Genomic DNA, 17,130 nt, shown 5'->3' with positions numbered 1-17,130 from the left:
CTAGTGATTTTGAGTTGTATAAATAAAACTGACTTTACTTAAGAGAGTGCATAGACCAGCAATATGGATAGATCAGACTCTCAATGCCTGTTGCTTTCAGGGAAAATCTATAGTTTGGACACTTTGTGATCATTACTGTACAACATCCCTGCAGCTTCCTGCACAGCCCTTACATACCGAAGAGGCCTCTGGGCCCATGAAGAGAAAATTCAGACAGGGAAAGATGCTCATTAGCACACAAACATGGAAGCAACCCCAGCTGCCTGCAGCCAGGAGCCTCCCTCTGCTCAGCTCTCCTTGTGTTTGCTCAGTTGCCTGAGGAGCACCTGCACCGTTGGCAAGTAACATGGCAGATGCTGGATCTTGTGTGGCCTTTATTAGCCTCTCCCCTGAGCTGAATATGAATTCAGTATTAGTACAGGTTGTACGCATAAAAAAGGAGCTGTTTAACTCTGCATACATGTATAATTTCTTATCTTAATTTTCTTCAGTTGTGCTGCATTCTCCCCCTTGATTAGTGCACTGCCCAAGTGTCAAACTCAACAAGTCTCAAGGAAAAAAATGTTTATTTTATTGTTGAAAGCCAACAGACCTTGAAAGAAATGAACCTGCTCTACCTGACAGGATGACAAGCTGTCCATATTTATGTAATGCTGTGAGAGAAAGTGTAAAAACATTGCATTTGAGAAATATATATATAGATATATATATATATGCTCTTTTTTGTACATACAGCAGTGGATGGATTCATACAGTTCAGCATGGCATTTTTTTCATGTGCACCATATAGAATCTGGGCCGATTTTACATGTTTGGTTTCTGATTGTAGAATTAAGGATGTCTCAAAATCGAAAATGCTCTGTGAAGTTAATCTTTAGCCACTTGTAACAACTCATTACTTCAAATGGAAAAGGCAGCTGATGTACACACAGGCTTTATGAGTAGAAAACACTGCAACCTTGTGATTCTATATTTTAATCTCCACATCTATTATAGGTCCCTCTTCATAATACAATCCCACCGTTTGCTAGGAGTCCTCAAAAATGTCCAAGATTTGTTTGTCTCCCTCTGTCCTTGTCTCTGTTCTTGTTTTTTGTTCCTCACTGTCAAGTAAAGGCAAAAGTTTCATTATTTCACAAAAGGCAAAAAGAAAAGCAACAAGCAGCATCTGAAAGGCAAGAAAGTTAAGAGAAACGCGGGCTTGTTTAGCAGCTGAATTAACGAGTAATTTTGTGAAAGTTGTATCACTTAAATAAATACCATTTAAAACTTACTGTACATTGTTCATGTCATGATGAAAACGAGGTGACAGTAATTAGTGTCTGTCGTTAAAAATGTTTAAATTTGAGGTACTAGCGAAAGCATTACGCACGAGTCGTGACAGTCACAGGTGGACAACCAGAGCAAAAAAAGCAGCTGCGTGGGGTTTTATTTTCCCAGGCCTAAAGTTACTCTGTGTACGGGATCATTCTGGAGCTTGGTGAGCCTTTACGGTCTATGATGGACAGCGTGTACTCTCCATTGTCAACAATCTGGAGAGGCACGACTCCGTGCGTTTCTCCGTGCGTAAAAGAGCGCGTCACGCAGGTCTTTTTCGAGGATGGAGGGGAGGCTCTCCAAAACAAACTGTTGAGCATCTTTCTGATCTCCGGCCTCATCAGGCAGTAGAGCACCGGGTTCAAGCAGCTGTTTGTGTGCGCCAGGCACACGGTGACCGGGAACACATAAGTGTGCACCATGTAATATGAATCATCCCAGTTCACGGCGTTGAATTTGACCAAAACGCCCCAGAAGGTGATGGCATGATTTGGCATCCAGCAGAAGAAGAAGGACAAAACCACTATGGCGACAGATTTGGTGACTCTAGATCTCCGTTTAGGGTTGTTGGTGCCCATGCTCCTCCGTCTGACGAAGCGCAGGAGCATCAGGTAGTTCACAGAGACTATGAGCATCGGGATGATGAAGGCTATTAATATTTTCTGGATGTGATAGAGAGCGAGCCAATCATGCCCCTCGGGAAACTTCAAGAGGCAGAGTTTCTCTCCAGCGACCACAGTCACGGTGGAGAAGATAGCTGTAGGCGCTGTGGCCACTGTCGCCGCCACCCACAGCACCGCGCACACCCACTTTACGCACCGGGACCTCCTGTGCGCCTTTTTCTTCAGGGCAGACGCGACAGCTAGGTAGCGAGTTACGCTCATGGCGGTGAGAAAAAACACACTGGCGTACATGTTCATCACGGTGACCGAGAGGATGATTTTGCACATGGAGTCTCCAAAGGGCCAGCTGAAGTCCAGCGCGGTGTCCACAGCCCAAAAGGGCAGAGTGAGCACGAACTGGAAGTCCGTCACCGCCAAGTTGATAATGAAGAAATTGATGCTGGACCTCTTTCGACCCTGCCGTAACCTCGTGAGGAAAAACACGAGCAGATTGCCCACCAAACCCACCGCGCAAACAACAGAGTACACCACGGAGATGAGGATCCTCAGGATGAAGGTGCCGTCCGCGCTCACATCGATGTCTTCGAAACGGAGATTCTCATCAGCAGGTGAGCTTCGGTTCAGCGCTCCTCCGCTGTGGTTAAATATCTCATCCATTTTTTTTAAAGTCAGGAACCTGGATGTGCACCAGGCTTCACGCACAGGCTAGAAAACACAACTCAGACACTCCATGTGAATCTCTCTCAGCTCTTAATCCCCATTCAATGAACTGAACCCTGCTTTTATACAGGTGTGTCGCTCCTCTGCTGAGCCATGATTGGTCAATCAAGACGTGACAGAGAGGCAGAGTCACAGGCGTAAAAACGAGCCTGAAGCATCCTGAATCCAGCAGCAAACTGTCACAACCAACATGTCAGCTCATAGGTGTGCGGCTGAATGTTTAAAATACGTCTGATGGAGAAATGACGGCAAAAAAATACAGCAATAGAGACGTTATGAATAATTTAAAATCATCCTTCATTCATGTAAGCGTCATCAATACGATCAGTGTGTGTTTGTTAATTTAAATGCTTTCTCTCACAATAAATGTAGGAACATCGTCACATGTATAGGGGAAACTGGGGTGTGTTGTAACGTGGGTCGGTTGTCACATTTATTAGCTCCCTAGAGGGCGTCCTTGAGAAAGTTACTGAAATTTCAACCCGTTCTCATTATGAACTCATCAAATAACACCAGTCTGTCAGTGCTTTGTAGGAGTGTGACACCAAAAGTTACCTTACCAGAAGCGTCATATGATAACATAGTCGGACAGATCCAGATGTGTTGTTATCGTACGCTGACGGACAGATGGATGGCAGCAACCACGTCCACATGCAACACGCACGGACAGCGTCACTTGAGAACACGGCTGGACGAAACCAGTCGATGGATCCCACAAACAACAGAGTTTTGTGCGGGAGTTTGGAGTTCGCTTTGTGTGGATGTGTGTGTTTTTTTTTCCTTACACCTTACCATGTGCCTCTTTTGCCCGAACTTAACCATCTGTGACTTTGGTGTCTAAATCCAACTGTCGTGACCGGCCACGCTGTTGTTTAAATATAGAGACCATGCTGCTTCATCGCCATAATGGCGTCCGAGAGCGTAAACAGCCGACACACAAGGATACCCAAAACGCCATGGGTACACTTTTAAGGTCCTGACAAAGCTGCATCATGTGAAGAGTTCAGAGTGAGAGGGTGTTGGGAATTTTCTGCATTGGGGTCAGAGGTCACCTACAGGGTAATTTCAGGAGTAATGCTGTGTTCACACTGACAATGCAACAGCATGAGCAGCTACATTATCGCAGTGTTGCTCAAACGCACTCTTGGGTGTGTCTGCTTTTTGCCACAAAGCACCTCAAATGAACGTCATCTAAAGTTTGTGTTTGGTCAAAAAGATAAATAAATCTATGCTTTTGATCAGTGTCTGAGTCCTATTTTAATATCACACTTCGTCACCTCATTGTACCAGTGTGCTTCTAAATGCACTTAAAGTTAGCATAGCGTCAGCTAAGTACGCTGATTAACACAGTGCCCAGGCTAGAAATTTAAACCTAAGACATAATTGGTTGATGCGTCAGCGTGTCAACAGCGCTGAAAAAAAAAATTCAGGCCAGCCAAACTTTAATTTCAACAAAAAATATCAATGAAATCAAACTTTTACAATCCATTTTAAGACTGTTTCTATGTTTTATTTATCTCATTAAAAGAACATAAGGTCAACCAACCCCCAGATGGGGATGAGAGTACGGTCACTCCATTCCTATCTGATATATTACAAATTAAAGAGGAATCTAATAGGGATACATTTTTTGAGGGGTTCAAGTAAAAGTAAATGTATAATTACTCAGTTTTTAAATATGTGTATGTTTGTATCTTTATATGAATGTATGCTTCATATGCCTCTTTCTGTGTGTACAAATGGTTGCATTTATATGTGTAAATGCAGTATATTTTTGTACTAGGTAAATTATTGTATTGTTTTTTGTACCTTATATTCATTTTGTAAATTATTATATTTTTGCATTATTATTATTTTTTAATTATTTAGTTTTTGTATTTTATTTTGTTTATTTGTTTTTATCAAACTTATTTATTTCTTGGGTGTCTGGGGAGGGTGTTTGTGTATATATTTACTGAAAAATTGATTTAAAAAATGTAAAGACCAACACCGTGCTTCCTTAACAAAATCAAAATTGCAGCTTTTTAAATGTGCAGAAGCATCATCATTGTGGCTTATAGTGCCTTCATTTGTCCGCTAGAGGGAGCGCTAAGCTTAAACAGATTGAGATAATAATGTAAAAACAATGATGTAGATTTTAATGACCATGTGGATTTTTTTTTTTTAATCAATCCAGACTTTTTTTCCACTTCAGTTTCAGACATTGCACGTGTAGGTCCAAAGTTTTTACTTAACTTCATGCTTTCAGCCTTCAGCGCTGTAAAGAAGTTTTGTAATAATGCTCACTGAAGTTCCTGATCTGTCATGATTTCTCTGACTCCAAGTGAACCATCAACACTGGTCCTCATCTGACCCACTGAAAACCCAAATGACCCCATTTTGGGATCGAGTGCCAATTGGATTTAAGAGCTGTATCCGCTTTCTTGGAGTAGCATTCCCCTTTAAGCCTCCAGCCCTGCTGAAAGATAGCCCATTGTCTTAAGTCCACCCATCTGTGGGGGTGGCTCTGCTCAGCGAAAGTTTGCAGAGAAAAACTTTTAAGCTGTCACTGGCTGTCGGTGGGAGACTGATGGAGGACGGAGGGGACAGCTACTCGCAAACAGACGTCAACGCCGACTTACAAACAAGTCCAAAAAGGCTGAGAATGCAACAGACGCAGCACCGGGAGGCAGACCATGTTCAGGCCTAAATTGGAGAAGTTTGCAGGGATTGTGACAGTTTAAAGTGCACGGTCGCAACGGAGAGAAAAGTGCATTCAAACACAGATGGAAATCATTTGAATTGACAGACGACGCGGTGTCAGAAAGGCGTTAAATGTTTCTAAAATACAGGCTGCTACCGTCCTGACAAGATGACCCGTTTGGACTGCGGGTTTCACGCTTCTGGACGAGGAGTCTCTCCCATTCACATATTCATCGCACTTCTGGCGGTCCTGGGAAACTGCAAAGCATTAGGATTATCACATGAAACAGGTTAGTGAGCCCGAAAACAACACATTTTAAAGTGAAATTTTCATGATATCGCCACGTCCTCTTGTATGTGGCTGCTTTTGTTGTGCGCATTTGTTCCAGAGCGCATCTAATTCAGCCCAGAATCAGGCCAGCAGCAGCCCTCTCTGCAGCTGTGACTTCTGTTTACAAAGTTTGGGCTGATCATGGCAATTAAACCCAAGGTTATGCAGCTCAGTCTGGTTGCTGGAGAGACTGTCTTTCCATTTAGTCATCTGAGTTTAATGTAGGACAGCATCTGCCCTGCCCTTGAGCCAAAACACAGCCAAAACCCACTGCAGTTAACTCTGACCTCTGACCTCACCGAGGAAGGTCAGGAAACAGAATTTGACTTTCAGGATGCATCCTCATCCTCGCAGTGGAGATGGTTTCCATTCTACTTTGCAAAGGCTCAGTGGGTATAATCAGATCCGAGAGTTTATCCTGTCTTGTCTTGAGGGAAACATTTCTCCCCCTCCACTGCCTGAACTCTCTCAGCCTCCCCTGAAGCTCGTCGTTCAGATGCTACTCTCCTGAGGTTACAGGTAGAAACAGAAGGAGTCTGGCTGCAGTGTGACTCATCCTGTATAAATCAACTGCGGGTCCTTGGGGGAAAAACGAAGCACCGTCAGGCATTATAGAAAAGGATGTGTCTCTGAGGGAAGGCACTTGAGATGATAAATGTTGGCACAGGAATCCCAAAGTTTATTTTTAAAATGTCCAAGCAGTGGGACACATCTTAGGGCTCTTTCTTGCCTCAGAAATACATATTTATTTTATTTATGTGGATCCACATTAGCCACTACCAGGGTAAAAACCACTGTTCCTGGCATCTACATGAGTAAACATTACATCATAAAATAAAGCAAAAGTATGAATTAAAAGCCAAAGGCAAAAAGGAATGAAAAAGAACAACTAAACAGAAAAACTACAAAAACAAAAACCTAACCCAAATCAACAAAAGAAAAAAAACAAATTGATACAGTACTAATAATGAACAAAATGACAACAATTACATACAATAATCCTTACTATATCTAAAATGTTGGTTAAACATATAAACAGTTAAAAAATACCAGTACTATAAAAACAGCACATTGACTGAGAAAATAAAGCAGAGGGTTCCTCATTAGTGATCACAACGTCAGATATTATTTAACAAAACATGTCCTATTAACCTCCTGTCACCATTTCTAGCTGCCTGTCTGTGTACTCAGCTTGGTGAAACATGTTTGTTGTGATGCAAGCTCACATTCTCACAAAGCATTCTCAGCTAATTTTGATTTAAAGAAGTATTTCACTGCTGCAGATATGATCTTTTCATGCAGTGGAACAAGGCAGTGAAAAAAACCCTCTGCAAAACAGTGGAAAAGGCTTTGCAATTTGCTGTTTCTCTCTAGAGGTAGAAATCCTACAACAACCAGAATGCTTTGCGCCAGACCGCGCTGTTTTGACTGGTTTTGACCGGATTTTGACCAGAGCAAACAATATGGTGGGAGTCTTGCTAACAGTTAAACGGTAAGCCAAACAACATTTCTAAAAATATTTTAGGGAAGAAACAGACAACACAGTAACAGATATTGTTTCATATGTTATCTGCACTGCTTAGTTTTACCGTTTGATGTCCGATTTTCCAGACTTTGCTATTACAAAACAGGGCGTTACGGCACCCTCCTCTTGATCACAAATAATCAGCCGATTACAGCCCAATAGTTTATTAAGATATGTTTCTATAGACAATTTAGGCGAGAAATAGGCTGCATATCAACAGAAAATTGGTAAATATCTTAACACCATTGCATAGTTTTACAGTTTGATCTCAGTTTTTAAGTTTCTGTTACTTCAACACAAAAAACAATATCGCCCTCCCTTCTTGTTTAGACATTATCATATAACAGCCAGAGAGTGGATTCAAATATGAACTAAAGACTATATGGTGAGAAATAAGCATTTAACAGAGTCTCAGTTTTATAGTTTGGTCTGAGTTTGAGAGAGCTGAGAGATGAGTCGGGAGATTTTAGTGCTGGTATGATAGAGGGATGTTTACCACAGTTCATATACACAAAGTACCCACATTGTTAAAAAAATAAGCACCAAACTATCCCCATAAAGTGCATAAATAGGAACTATTATTTTCTGAGGACCTTCTGGGAGCCATGTAACCTTTTGAAATTTAAGAAAAATAAAGCAAAGGTTGATCTTTATCAAAAACATGGAAAAAAGGCAAAAAAGTTACAATATAATAAGCAAAAAAAAAGACCTAAAGACCTCTATATACATATATACTGTACATGTGTGTCTTCTCCCCAATCAAATTGTAATAGATAGTACTTCAATTAAAAGATAAAAATAGAAATTCAATAGTAATTTCTCTTTCCACAAATCGTTACTTGGCTACTCAAGTTAATCCTGAATTGTTAGGCTACTAGGAACTATATCGCGCTCACGTTGCCACCGCTACAAAGCTCTAAAACTGTGTTTGGCTTGGCTTGATATGATGATGTCTGTCGTCTCATTTAGCCACTTGTTAGCAATTTTAAGACGCATAAAAGCTTGTAAGTTTGCAAGTGGGGGTTTTACTGTGACATTTCATATTGTAGAACAAAACCCGAAAGTCTTTACAGCTTGTGTCAACCACAGACCTTATTTCAGGCTCCTAACCAAAAACCCATTCAAAAAACCCATTGAATTTGAGGGAACTGGAAATGCTGAAATGCTAATTCATTCATGTGTTGTAGCTAAATGTATTTTATTTTGTGCTTTGAGCACCACAAGTCAAATGTCTTTGATTTCCATTATACTAGAGAGATTGCCAATAACACTAGTTTAGATTGATATATAGCACAAACGGAAAGAGGAAAAAATATAATATTTTGATTTCTGCCATCCATTTCGTTTTTTATGTTGCTTCTAGTTTGGGTGAAATTCCATCTGAATTTCCTCGCTTTGACTGACATTCTTTTGACAGTCTCGAAAATGAATACAAGTGACCTTACAGAGGGTGAAAACTTTAAAGCATGTGTTTTTCTTGCTCTTCATTCAGTGAGATATTCCATGAAGCTGGTTGCCAAACACATCCACCTCAGAGCTTACTGCGTTGATGTATTCATTGAAATATTTGTGCAGATAATCCAGTGCAAAGCTGAATGGAGAGAGACCTCATTTTACCTCAGAGCTGTGTGCAACCACTGTTTGCACTCTGCTCGTTTCTCCTGAATGACATTAAGATAATGATGGCATTATGAGGGTTCAGGAGCAGGTTCTTGAGCCTTGATAGATTATCTACATGCCAAAACAGCAGGTCTGGAAATTATAATGCTACAAGGGTGTTTTTTGTACTGTCAGCTGTTCAGAATCATGAGACATTATTATAAAACAGCAGTTGTTGTGACATCAGTTATTATCATGGAGATTAGCCACATTTGTTGATGTATCCCATTTTATATGAAAATTAGGAATTGATGACGTTACCTTAAAATAACATCTGGTAACTTCTGGGTAGTTTTGCAATAACTATTCCAGTAACTATACTAAAGAATACTTAATTATCAATTGCAGCAATTGACAATGTGCACTGCAAATAAGCAACTTTTAGTGTCTAAATATGAGGACTAACGTAGCAATAATCCACTTCATGCATTAACTTTTTTCATTATTCATGAAGACATGATTCGCGTTGTATGTAATGAGACCTTTATCCTGCTCCTGCCGCAGCTATACCTACTCAGTTGCCCCTAAATGTTATTAGATCAATAGCTGATTGGTTCTGAGTTTGCTTCCACTGTAACACCAACCATTGTTCTTTTAAGGTTTTTATGGTACTATACACATTGTTCTTATACGGTAGATACACCATGTGTCCACAAAAGTAGGGCAGCTTCAAGATTTATTTAGTTTCGAACGTCAAAATACTTTAAAATTTAGTTTCCTGTGTCTTTGCCACTTAATTTTTAAGCCACATCTTAATCTGTTTTCCATGTGTGCATATTAAATAACACCATTGATTATTCAGTATAATGAACTAAATTAGAAAGACATGCAGTGTCGAGAAAGATGTTTGAATGCATGTGGTGGGACATGTGCGCTACAGTAATCAGTAATATTGTTGCAATCAGCTGGCCACAATAAGGCTGGAAGCAATCCCTCTTCTAAAGTCAATTTCTCTATACCCTTGCTCACAAAGGAAGATATTTCTCACACTGCCTTTCATGCTGTTGACTCAGCTATGTCAAATCACAGAAAAACAAGGAATATGTGTTTTATCAGAGGAATGAACCTTTTTATCAAAACTGCTGCACATGGGAGTAGAAAGTAAAAGGAGGATAGACAAGAATCCTCTAAAATCCTCTGTATACACTGCAGCTGTATTTAGAAGTAAAATTGACAGATGAGACACCCATAGGCTTGTTTAGTGCCTCCCCAGTGCTGTTTACAGCTTTACAGCCACTTTAATTACTTAATGACTCTCCTCTTTCCCATGATTCATTAACCCATCTTCTCTTACATCTTCCCACCATGACCTCCACAGAGAGATCTCATCTGCCTCAGTATGAAGTGGTTCACCCCACTAGAGTGGATGCCAGAGGTCACTTCCTGTCCAACTTCCTATCTCACCACGCTCGCCGTGTACAGCGCCGGGAAGCCTCAGAGGGACCAGCGGACGTAGATCGCGTCTTCTACCAGTTGTGGCATGGCGGTCACAGTTTGCACTTTAACCTCACCCTCAACCCACACCTGCTGGCTCCAGGCTTTGTGACTGAGAGGAGGTATGGAGGCCTGGATGGAGCACAGATTCGCCCTCCTGGATCCTCACAGTGCTATTTCTTAGGTGAAGTGTGGGATGAGGCTGTTGGTAAAGGAAGCGCAGCCATAAGTACCTGTGATGGGATGGTGAGTAATTTTAAAAGCTCCATTGATAGGTTTATTCAAATGCATTTCTAGTTAAACGCAGAAATGTCAGCTGCAGCAGAGGGCTGTATTCCAGAGCTGATTTAAGTCTTATAAGTGTTCTGAGGCATTAATGTAAAAAAACTCTTGAAGTGGATGTTTAGACCTCATCTGACAATTTCAGGGTCGTTTAGACAGCTGCACACCCTGGATGGATTTTCCATGAACCATAGGTGTGTCTAAAATTATTCACTGTTCAGACTTGGAACATAAAGGCTTTACTCCGGCCAGAAGATTTACAGTGTTGAACAATTGGTTGAAATAGCACTTACAGGTGCAGCATGACCTGGTCACATGCTGTTCAGAGATTAGGGACATAATTTCACTGTCCTGCTGTGTCCATCTGTTATTCAAAAAAGCCAACTACTAACTAACAGCAGAAATAGGACATGTAAAATTTGACTCGACTGCTGAAACTTTGGATGCCAGTCAAAATAATTATTTCATTTCATAGTGCTGTGACAGTAACAACATTACTGCGATACTGCAATACTGCTGTACCGCGATACTGCAGCAATGAGATGCCTGCAGTGTGATTTAGCTCTACTATCACCACTTTTTTTTTTTTTTTGCTGGTGAAAGTTACAGGAATGCATATGGTGTGTGATATGAAATACGCTCTAAACATATTATCGCGGTACACCACGAAACCTCGGTAATCCATAGCTCTGTCACCGCCAAACTCCGTGTTCAGGCATACCTCATGCACAAATGTGATATCTGTTGTAACCCTATATGAAAATAGCCTGCATACTGTACACTAAAGTGGGGCTTATCCAGCTGAGCTGCGTGTGCGACTCTGTCTCAACTATCGATGTATAAAGAAAACTGGATACAGCGTTTGAAGCAGGGTACCATTCATTCCCATTAAAGTTGATCAGTGGCACAGGAAGTCAAAAAAGTTTGGCTTTCTGCGTGTAAAATTATCCTGATCTTTCACATTTTTGGTCCCAGAGAGACAGTCTGTCCAAGGTTTTCATCGGCTGTTGCTGAGATTGTTGTGGCCTCAAATGCCTGATTTTTTGTGACAGCTTATACAAAAATGCAATGTCATCATAGGTGTTTTTGTTTGTTTGTTTTTTTAATTTAATTTTGGGGACAGATGAGAATTGCAAAAATAGTTGTGATGCTCTCACTGAGTCTGGGCTCATAATAAGGAGCGTTTGTGATGGTTTAGACCTCCTCTGACGTGAATGAGGATAAAATGATTTAATAATGCCCGTCTTTTAGACTTTCCAAATGTTATCAACTGGATTAAATTTTGATGACTAAACTAACTAAAAATCTTTATTATTTAAAACTGAACTGAAAATGGAATTTATCTAAAATCAGACTCCAATATATTTTTTTCCTTTAGGCTTTGCAGTAAACATTCATTGCACTTCTGTTTTTCTATGAAAGTATTCACCATGTAACTGTCAAGGCTGAGGAACAAAATGACCTTCCCTTCAGTGCATTTCAAGGATCACAGCAGGAATCCAACTATAAGCCACAATCTGCTCACTCACATTCAAAGACTGTTGCTTCAAAATGCAGCTAGTCATTCACGTTGTTCTGAGTCTGTGATCACATGCAGATGTTTGCTCATAAAAGCAAGAACTTTTAGACTGCTGAAGGAGGTGCTTGGGAGATTTTTCTCACTGAATTATCACAGCGCTGCAATAATATTACTCCTCATTATATCTGGTCAATGAATTTCAAAAATATTTCCATGTATCACAAACAAACAGCACCTCACTGCCTCTGTCTTAATTAATGTGACTGCCTTGATAATTAATAAGACTGACTTATTCATCTAGTATCACAATGTATTATTAATTACAACCAGTCTTTCTAATTAAGGCCGCTATTAGGTGTTCTGACTGTTTCTTATTGATAAAAACAGCATATTATGTTGTTTAATATTTTTAATGTAATTGCGCAGCAGTATATTTTTTTAAAGGTATGTTTCACAAATAATATTACAACTACCCCTATCACTTTTTGGTTGCATTGTTTCTTTGGTATAAGAGGCAAGAGAAGCGTGATTGAGATGTATTTGTGCTTGAGACGCATACTATATAAACCGCAATGTGTTAAGTCAACAGGCCTTCCTCAAATGAGGCATTTTGACATGTCACCTAAGGTTTGTTTTCTCCTCGTCTCAGTGATTAGCACATCTGGGTGATGGCGTTGAATGGTTGGATGTGTTTACACTCCCATACCATACAACGATGGCAATGTCGACATACCACCCTCGTCTCTTTGTTGCTGTTGTAGCTGACGGGAAGCCGCAGGGTGGCCTTCTAAATCTGGTGGTTAATTTGACTTGCTTGTTTTGCTTGACAGCCTTAATTTTATTAGTGACATCTGTGCTTTTCTTCCTATAACAAGTCAAAAAAAGCCTAACTGGTTTAAGATATGCTATGCTGGATTTTCCTAAAAAAGACTCATACACAAGTAATCCCTCTCAATCATCACGTATGACCCACTAGAAGTGTGTGGCAGTGTATTTTTCTGCAGAGAGTCTGCCCTCTGCCTGTATTTTCTTATTTTCTGTGTTTGGGATATAAATAGGGGTATACCCCCACGGTGCTCAGATGAGGTTTTGGCTCAGAAAATCACAAATATAGTGAGCAAAACCCCAAACAAGAGTGAACCTGGAGTTGACTATTACTTTCACTTTTGCTGGTAAGTGTGTTTAGAAACAGTAACCTGCAAGCCTGCATAATATGAGGAAGAATCCCAGCACGTGATGGCAATAAGCAAGTGTAGTTTTGTTAAAAGAGGACTTCACTGATTTAGAATTGCACTCCAGTAAAACTCAGACTCACAATGTAAGAAATGATTTAACAAACAGGCTAAGTAGAAAAATTGATTGAGTGGAGCTCTCTCAGGACCTGTAAACAGACTTTGTTTTGTAAAATCGGCGGAGTTTCCCTTTAAGGTGCCTGCCTCACAGTCTTTGTTATACTTCAGAAGAGGCAGTCAAATCCAGAATCGCTGATTTAACCACACGGATAATATCAATATGCTAATCGGCATTGAGACAACCCCTTGTAGTTTTCTGTTTTTACCCAGTGTGCCTGACCATGCTCCGCTGTAAAGACAACCCTGGTGGGAATTGTATGGCAAGCCAGACTCCCACACTCCACCTGAAGTAAACAAACATTGCCTTCAGCAAGTAAGAAAAATTGCCATTTAGTCTTTTACAAGTCCTTGAGGATTAAATATGTTTTGCCATTTAATACCAACATGTTTCTATATAAGAGTAAACAGGGTTCTGATGTTATATACTCAGAAGCTGCTTCATAGTGCGCCAGGGAAAGTTCCCTTTCTTGAAAAACACACTGTAGTCATGTAAACAAGACTTGAGCAGTGTTGAATTCAGTGAAATACTGGAAACTGTACTTACAGATTTTGGTCCATGCTGTCTCCCTGCAGATTTTTAGCTGCATATCTATCCTACAAATTCTGCTGCATCTGAAAGAAGCTTCATTGGTTTGACATGTAAAGAAAGAGAATATTGAAGTAGAGGCACTTTCATGCTAGTTTCACAGTCATGTTAATACACCGATATGATAAGGGGCAAATTTGTGCATTGACTTGCTGGGAAGGCTCAAATTTAAACAGATGCAGGGAGTTTCAGTACATCATTTCATGTGCCAAGGAAGCACTTAGCCACACCGCTACCTTTGACACCATACATGGATTCATGTTGTTTAAGGCCTCTGCTCATTCTGCTCTCACCACGTCATCAGAGCTTTGTCTACCCGTGACTAGAACAGAGGCAATTGTTATGTCACTTGTAAACCAGTCATTTTTTTGGGGATCATTTGCCCACTGCTCTGTGATGTTTTGATATTATCGGTCAGAAGTTGACATGGTTTCTTGCAGATAAATCCCCTCTTATACATGCACAGAGATTCTCCTCTGCTAACCACTGCTACCCTTACCCAACCCTTTAAGCTTACATGTGTCTGGCCTTGGTTTGTGAACTTTTCACAAAGCATTTCCTTGCAACCCAGTGGCCATAAAAACATTTGTATTTTACATTTTTACAAACCCCAGGTATGTTACATTTGTATGTTATTTTTTTAGAAGGCTCATTGAAACTCTACATTTCTCAACAAGGTGTTTACAGTGTTTTTAGGTTAAGGCACAAAAATAACTTGGATATGGTGAGGAAAAGATCATGTTTTGGCTTAAAATGACCATATTTTGGTATAAAAGCCAGGTTGGGTTGGCAAAAACAAACCATCACAGAGGTGTGGTGGCTCAAATGCTACCATGTGCGCTAGGAACACCCAGGTTCAGTGCCATAAATATTGGAAATGCCGCAGAGATCTCAAAAAACATTTGTGTTGTTAGTCTTCAACAGTGATGTGAATGCCAGATGACCCACCATCTGCCATCCCCTCCACCTCCCAATTTTAAAAACAGTTATATTATGTCACTTTAGAGGCATTGAGTATCAATGACCTCATGTTTTTGCTCGCTGCACCCTTCTGTTACTAACTATAAATGCTGTTATGCACAAAAATGTCATAACAAAAGCTGCTTGTGAGGAGCCGGATTCACCACAACCCAAAATAATTTGTACTCAATTGATATGCAGTTAGAGATATTAAAGATTACATGGCTTGCTAGACAATATTTGTCTTCATGCTGTCTGCATATATTAAGCTACAGCTGCACGACTCACTGGAGTCGCTGGCTGTTGTACTGAGCAGCTTTGCTTAAAAGTGCCCCTGTGGAGGATTCCTGTAAACACGTTAGATTTATATTCAGCGTTTCTCAGCAAAACAGTGAATGCAGCTCCAACAAACATGTTGAACACATTTCTTTCTGCACAAAAAATTGCAAAGCTGATGTCTTTGGTATTTTAAACCCTGCATTTTTAAATCCAGTTTTCTCTCCTTTCTTTGCTGACGCATTGCTGCATATCCTGGTTCGTTACATTAAACTGTTTATCAGTAGAAAATTGTAAAAGTATTGGCAGGACTGTGTACAAGAATGCACGTGCATATGACAGTCAAAAGTAGAGATCCACTCATTAAAACACTTCCACAGCGCTACTAGAAGCCAAAAACTCCACAGGGAACCTTTATTGAAGTTGTCCCTTAGCGTGCACACTCTACCAGATAAGCACTCATCCACACTAAGCTTTATTTTCAAGTTTAATTGACACCATGAAAATATGCAAAAAATAAACTTAAAGGGCATTTTATTTGATAATTTATTGTTAATAATTTGCAGAGACATCCCCTCTCCGAACTTTACATCCTGCACACATCAGCAGACACATGGTATCCACATTGGTGCTGCTCTGCCAGGCCTGTCTACAGCAGCCAGCTTCACTCCTCGCATGTTTTGGGACTTTTTGCCTTCAGTCTGGTCTGCAGCAAGTGAAACACATGATCATCTGGATTGAGGTCAGGTGACTGGGAAGGCCAGTCTCAGTGAATTCTTCAGTTTGATATCTCTGTCTGTATGGCAACTGTGGATTGGGAGGATGAGCAGGTCTTCCATTAACTGGAAGGGTTGGCCTCTCCGTTCTGCATGTTGATATTGGCAAGATGCTGAACCCAAAATTGCCCCTGGTGGCTGTTCCTCCAGTGTGTAATTGCGTGTGAATGCTTACATACTAATTCATATGCAGGCCACCAGAAGTCCACTGACCATTTGCACTGGGTTTATTGATCTTAATATCATCCAGTGTTTTTTAATTTTTGTCTGTGCCAGAATGTGTAATTAAGCAGTGAAATCTGCAAATAAAATGTCCCACAGATTGGATTACTTCATGAAAGGACATATCTCTTTCTGGAAGTGTATATGTCATACTACACTATATATACAGGTTGTTATTCAGGCTGCTGATAGTCTGTCAGGCAACTGCTTTTGGTCTAGTTGATGATTAGTTTTTATTTATTTAATCGGTAAGTCATTAAAAGCAAGAAAAAAACATAGATAATAGATAAAGAAAAAGAAAAACAAACATCCACAGATTATATGTGATGCACTTAAACTTAACAGACACAGAACCTCATCGTTTGGCATCATTAAGGATCAACAGAAGTGATCAGTTTTTTTTTTCCTAGGAAGCATCTAAGGTCCTTATTATAAGCTAAAAGCAATATGCTCAGAACCAGGGATGACCAATTAGTTTAATGATTTTATATGATGTTTTTTTTGCATAATGTGTTGTTGTATTCTCTTGCTTTTTGCATGCTGTCATTACGACTCAAGATTGCTTGATTTTAATGAGCACACATTACAGGGTATTCAGCCATCTGCAATTAGTATTGTTGTTAAATCTATCCTCATTGAGGAAAAGCATTATATAGATCTATGGCCATTCATTAGAGCTAATATGTGACATTTTGTTTGCACATAAAAAACAAGACGAGCATGTTATTTGTACATGCTTGTGTGTGTAATCTGCAGAGCATCATTAATAGATAGCAATGTGTGCAATTCATGGGATGCAACAGATCTAAAAAAAGTCTTTTTGCTGTGATGTTACATACCTGAACAACAGAAAGAAACTTTTTTGT

At 40.1% G+C, this 17,130-nt stretch overlaps 2 protein-coding genes across 2 annotated transcripts in view; one reads left to right on the top strand and one right to left on the bottom strand.

The window, feature by feature from the left end:
* Positions 1–1,448: 1,448 nt before the first annotated feature.
* rxfp3.3a2 (relaxin family peptide receptor 3.3a2) lies at positions 1,449–2,597 on the bottom strand. The gene has a single exon (XM_042487445.1). The coding sequence runs from the start codon at positions 2,595–2,597 to the stop codon at positions 1,449–1,451; it is 1,149 nt and encodes a 382-aa protein (XP_042343379.1).
* Positions 2,598–5,153: 2,556 nt separating this feature from the next.
* Positions 5,154–17,130, top strand: part of LOC121946759 (A disintegrin and metalloproteinase with thrombospondin motifs 7) — a 78,365-nt gene continuing 66,388 nt past the window's right edge. Inside the window, exons 1-2 of the mRNA XM_042491497.1 lie at positions 5,154–5,632; positions 10,176–10,537. Of these exons, the coding sequence (XP_042347431.1) occupies positions 5,512–5,632; positions 10,176–10,537 (483 nt within the window). The 5' untranslated portion in view covers positions 5,154–5,511. The remainder of the gene's footprint in view (positions 5,633–10,175; positions 10,538–17,130) is intronic.

This window comes from Plectropomus leopardus, chromosome 1, assembly GCF_008729295.1.
Source record: "Plectropomus leopardus isolate mb chromosome 1, YSFRI_Pleo_2.0, whole genome shotgun sequence".
NCBI lineage: Eukaryota > Metazoa > Chordata > Actinopteri > Perciformes > Serranidae > Plectropomus > Plectropomus leopardus.
This window is presented reverse-complemented; position numbering and strand designations above follow the sequence as displayed.

Coding starts and splice junctions, on each gene's coding strand:
- rxfp3.3a2 (XM_042487445.1), bottom strand. CDS start 2,597: ATGGATGAGATATTTAACCACAGCGGAGGAGCGCTGAACCGAAGCTCA.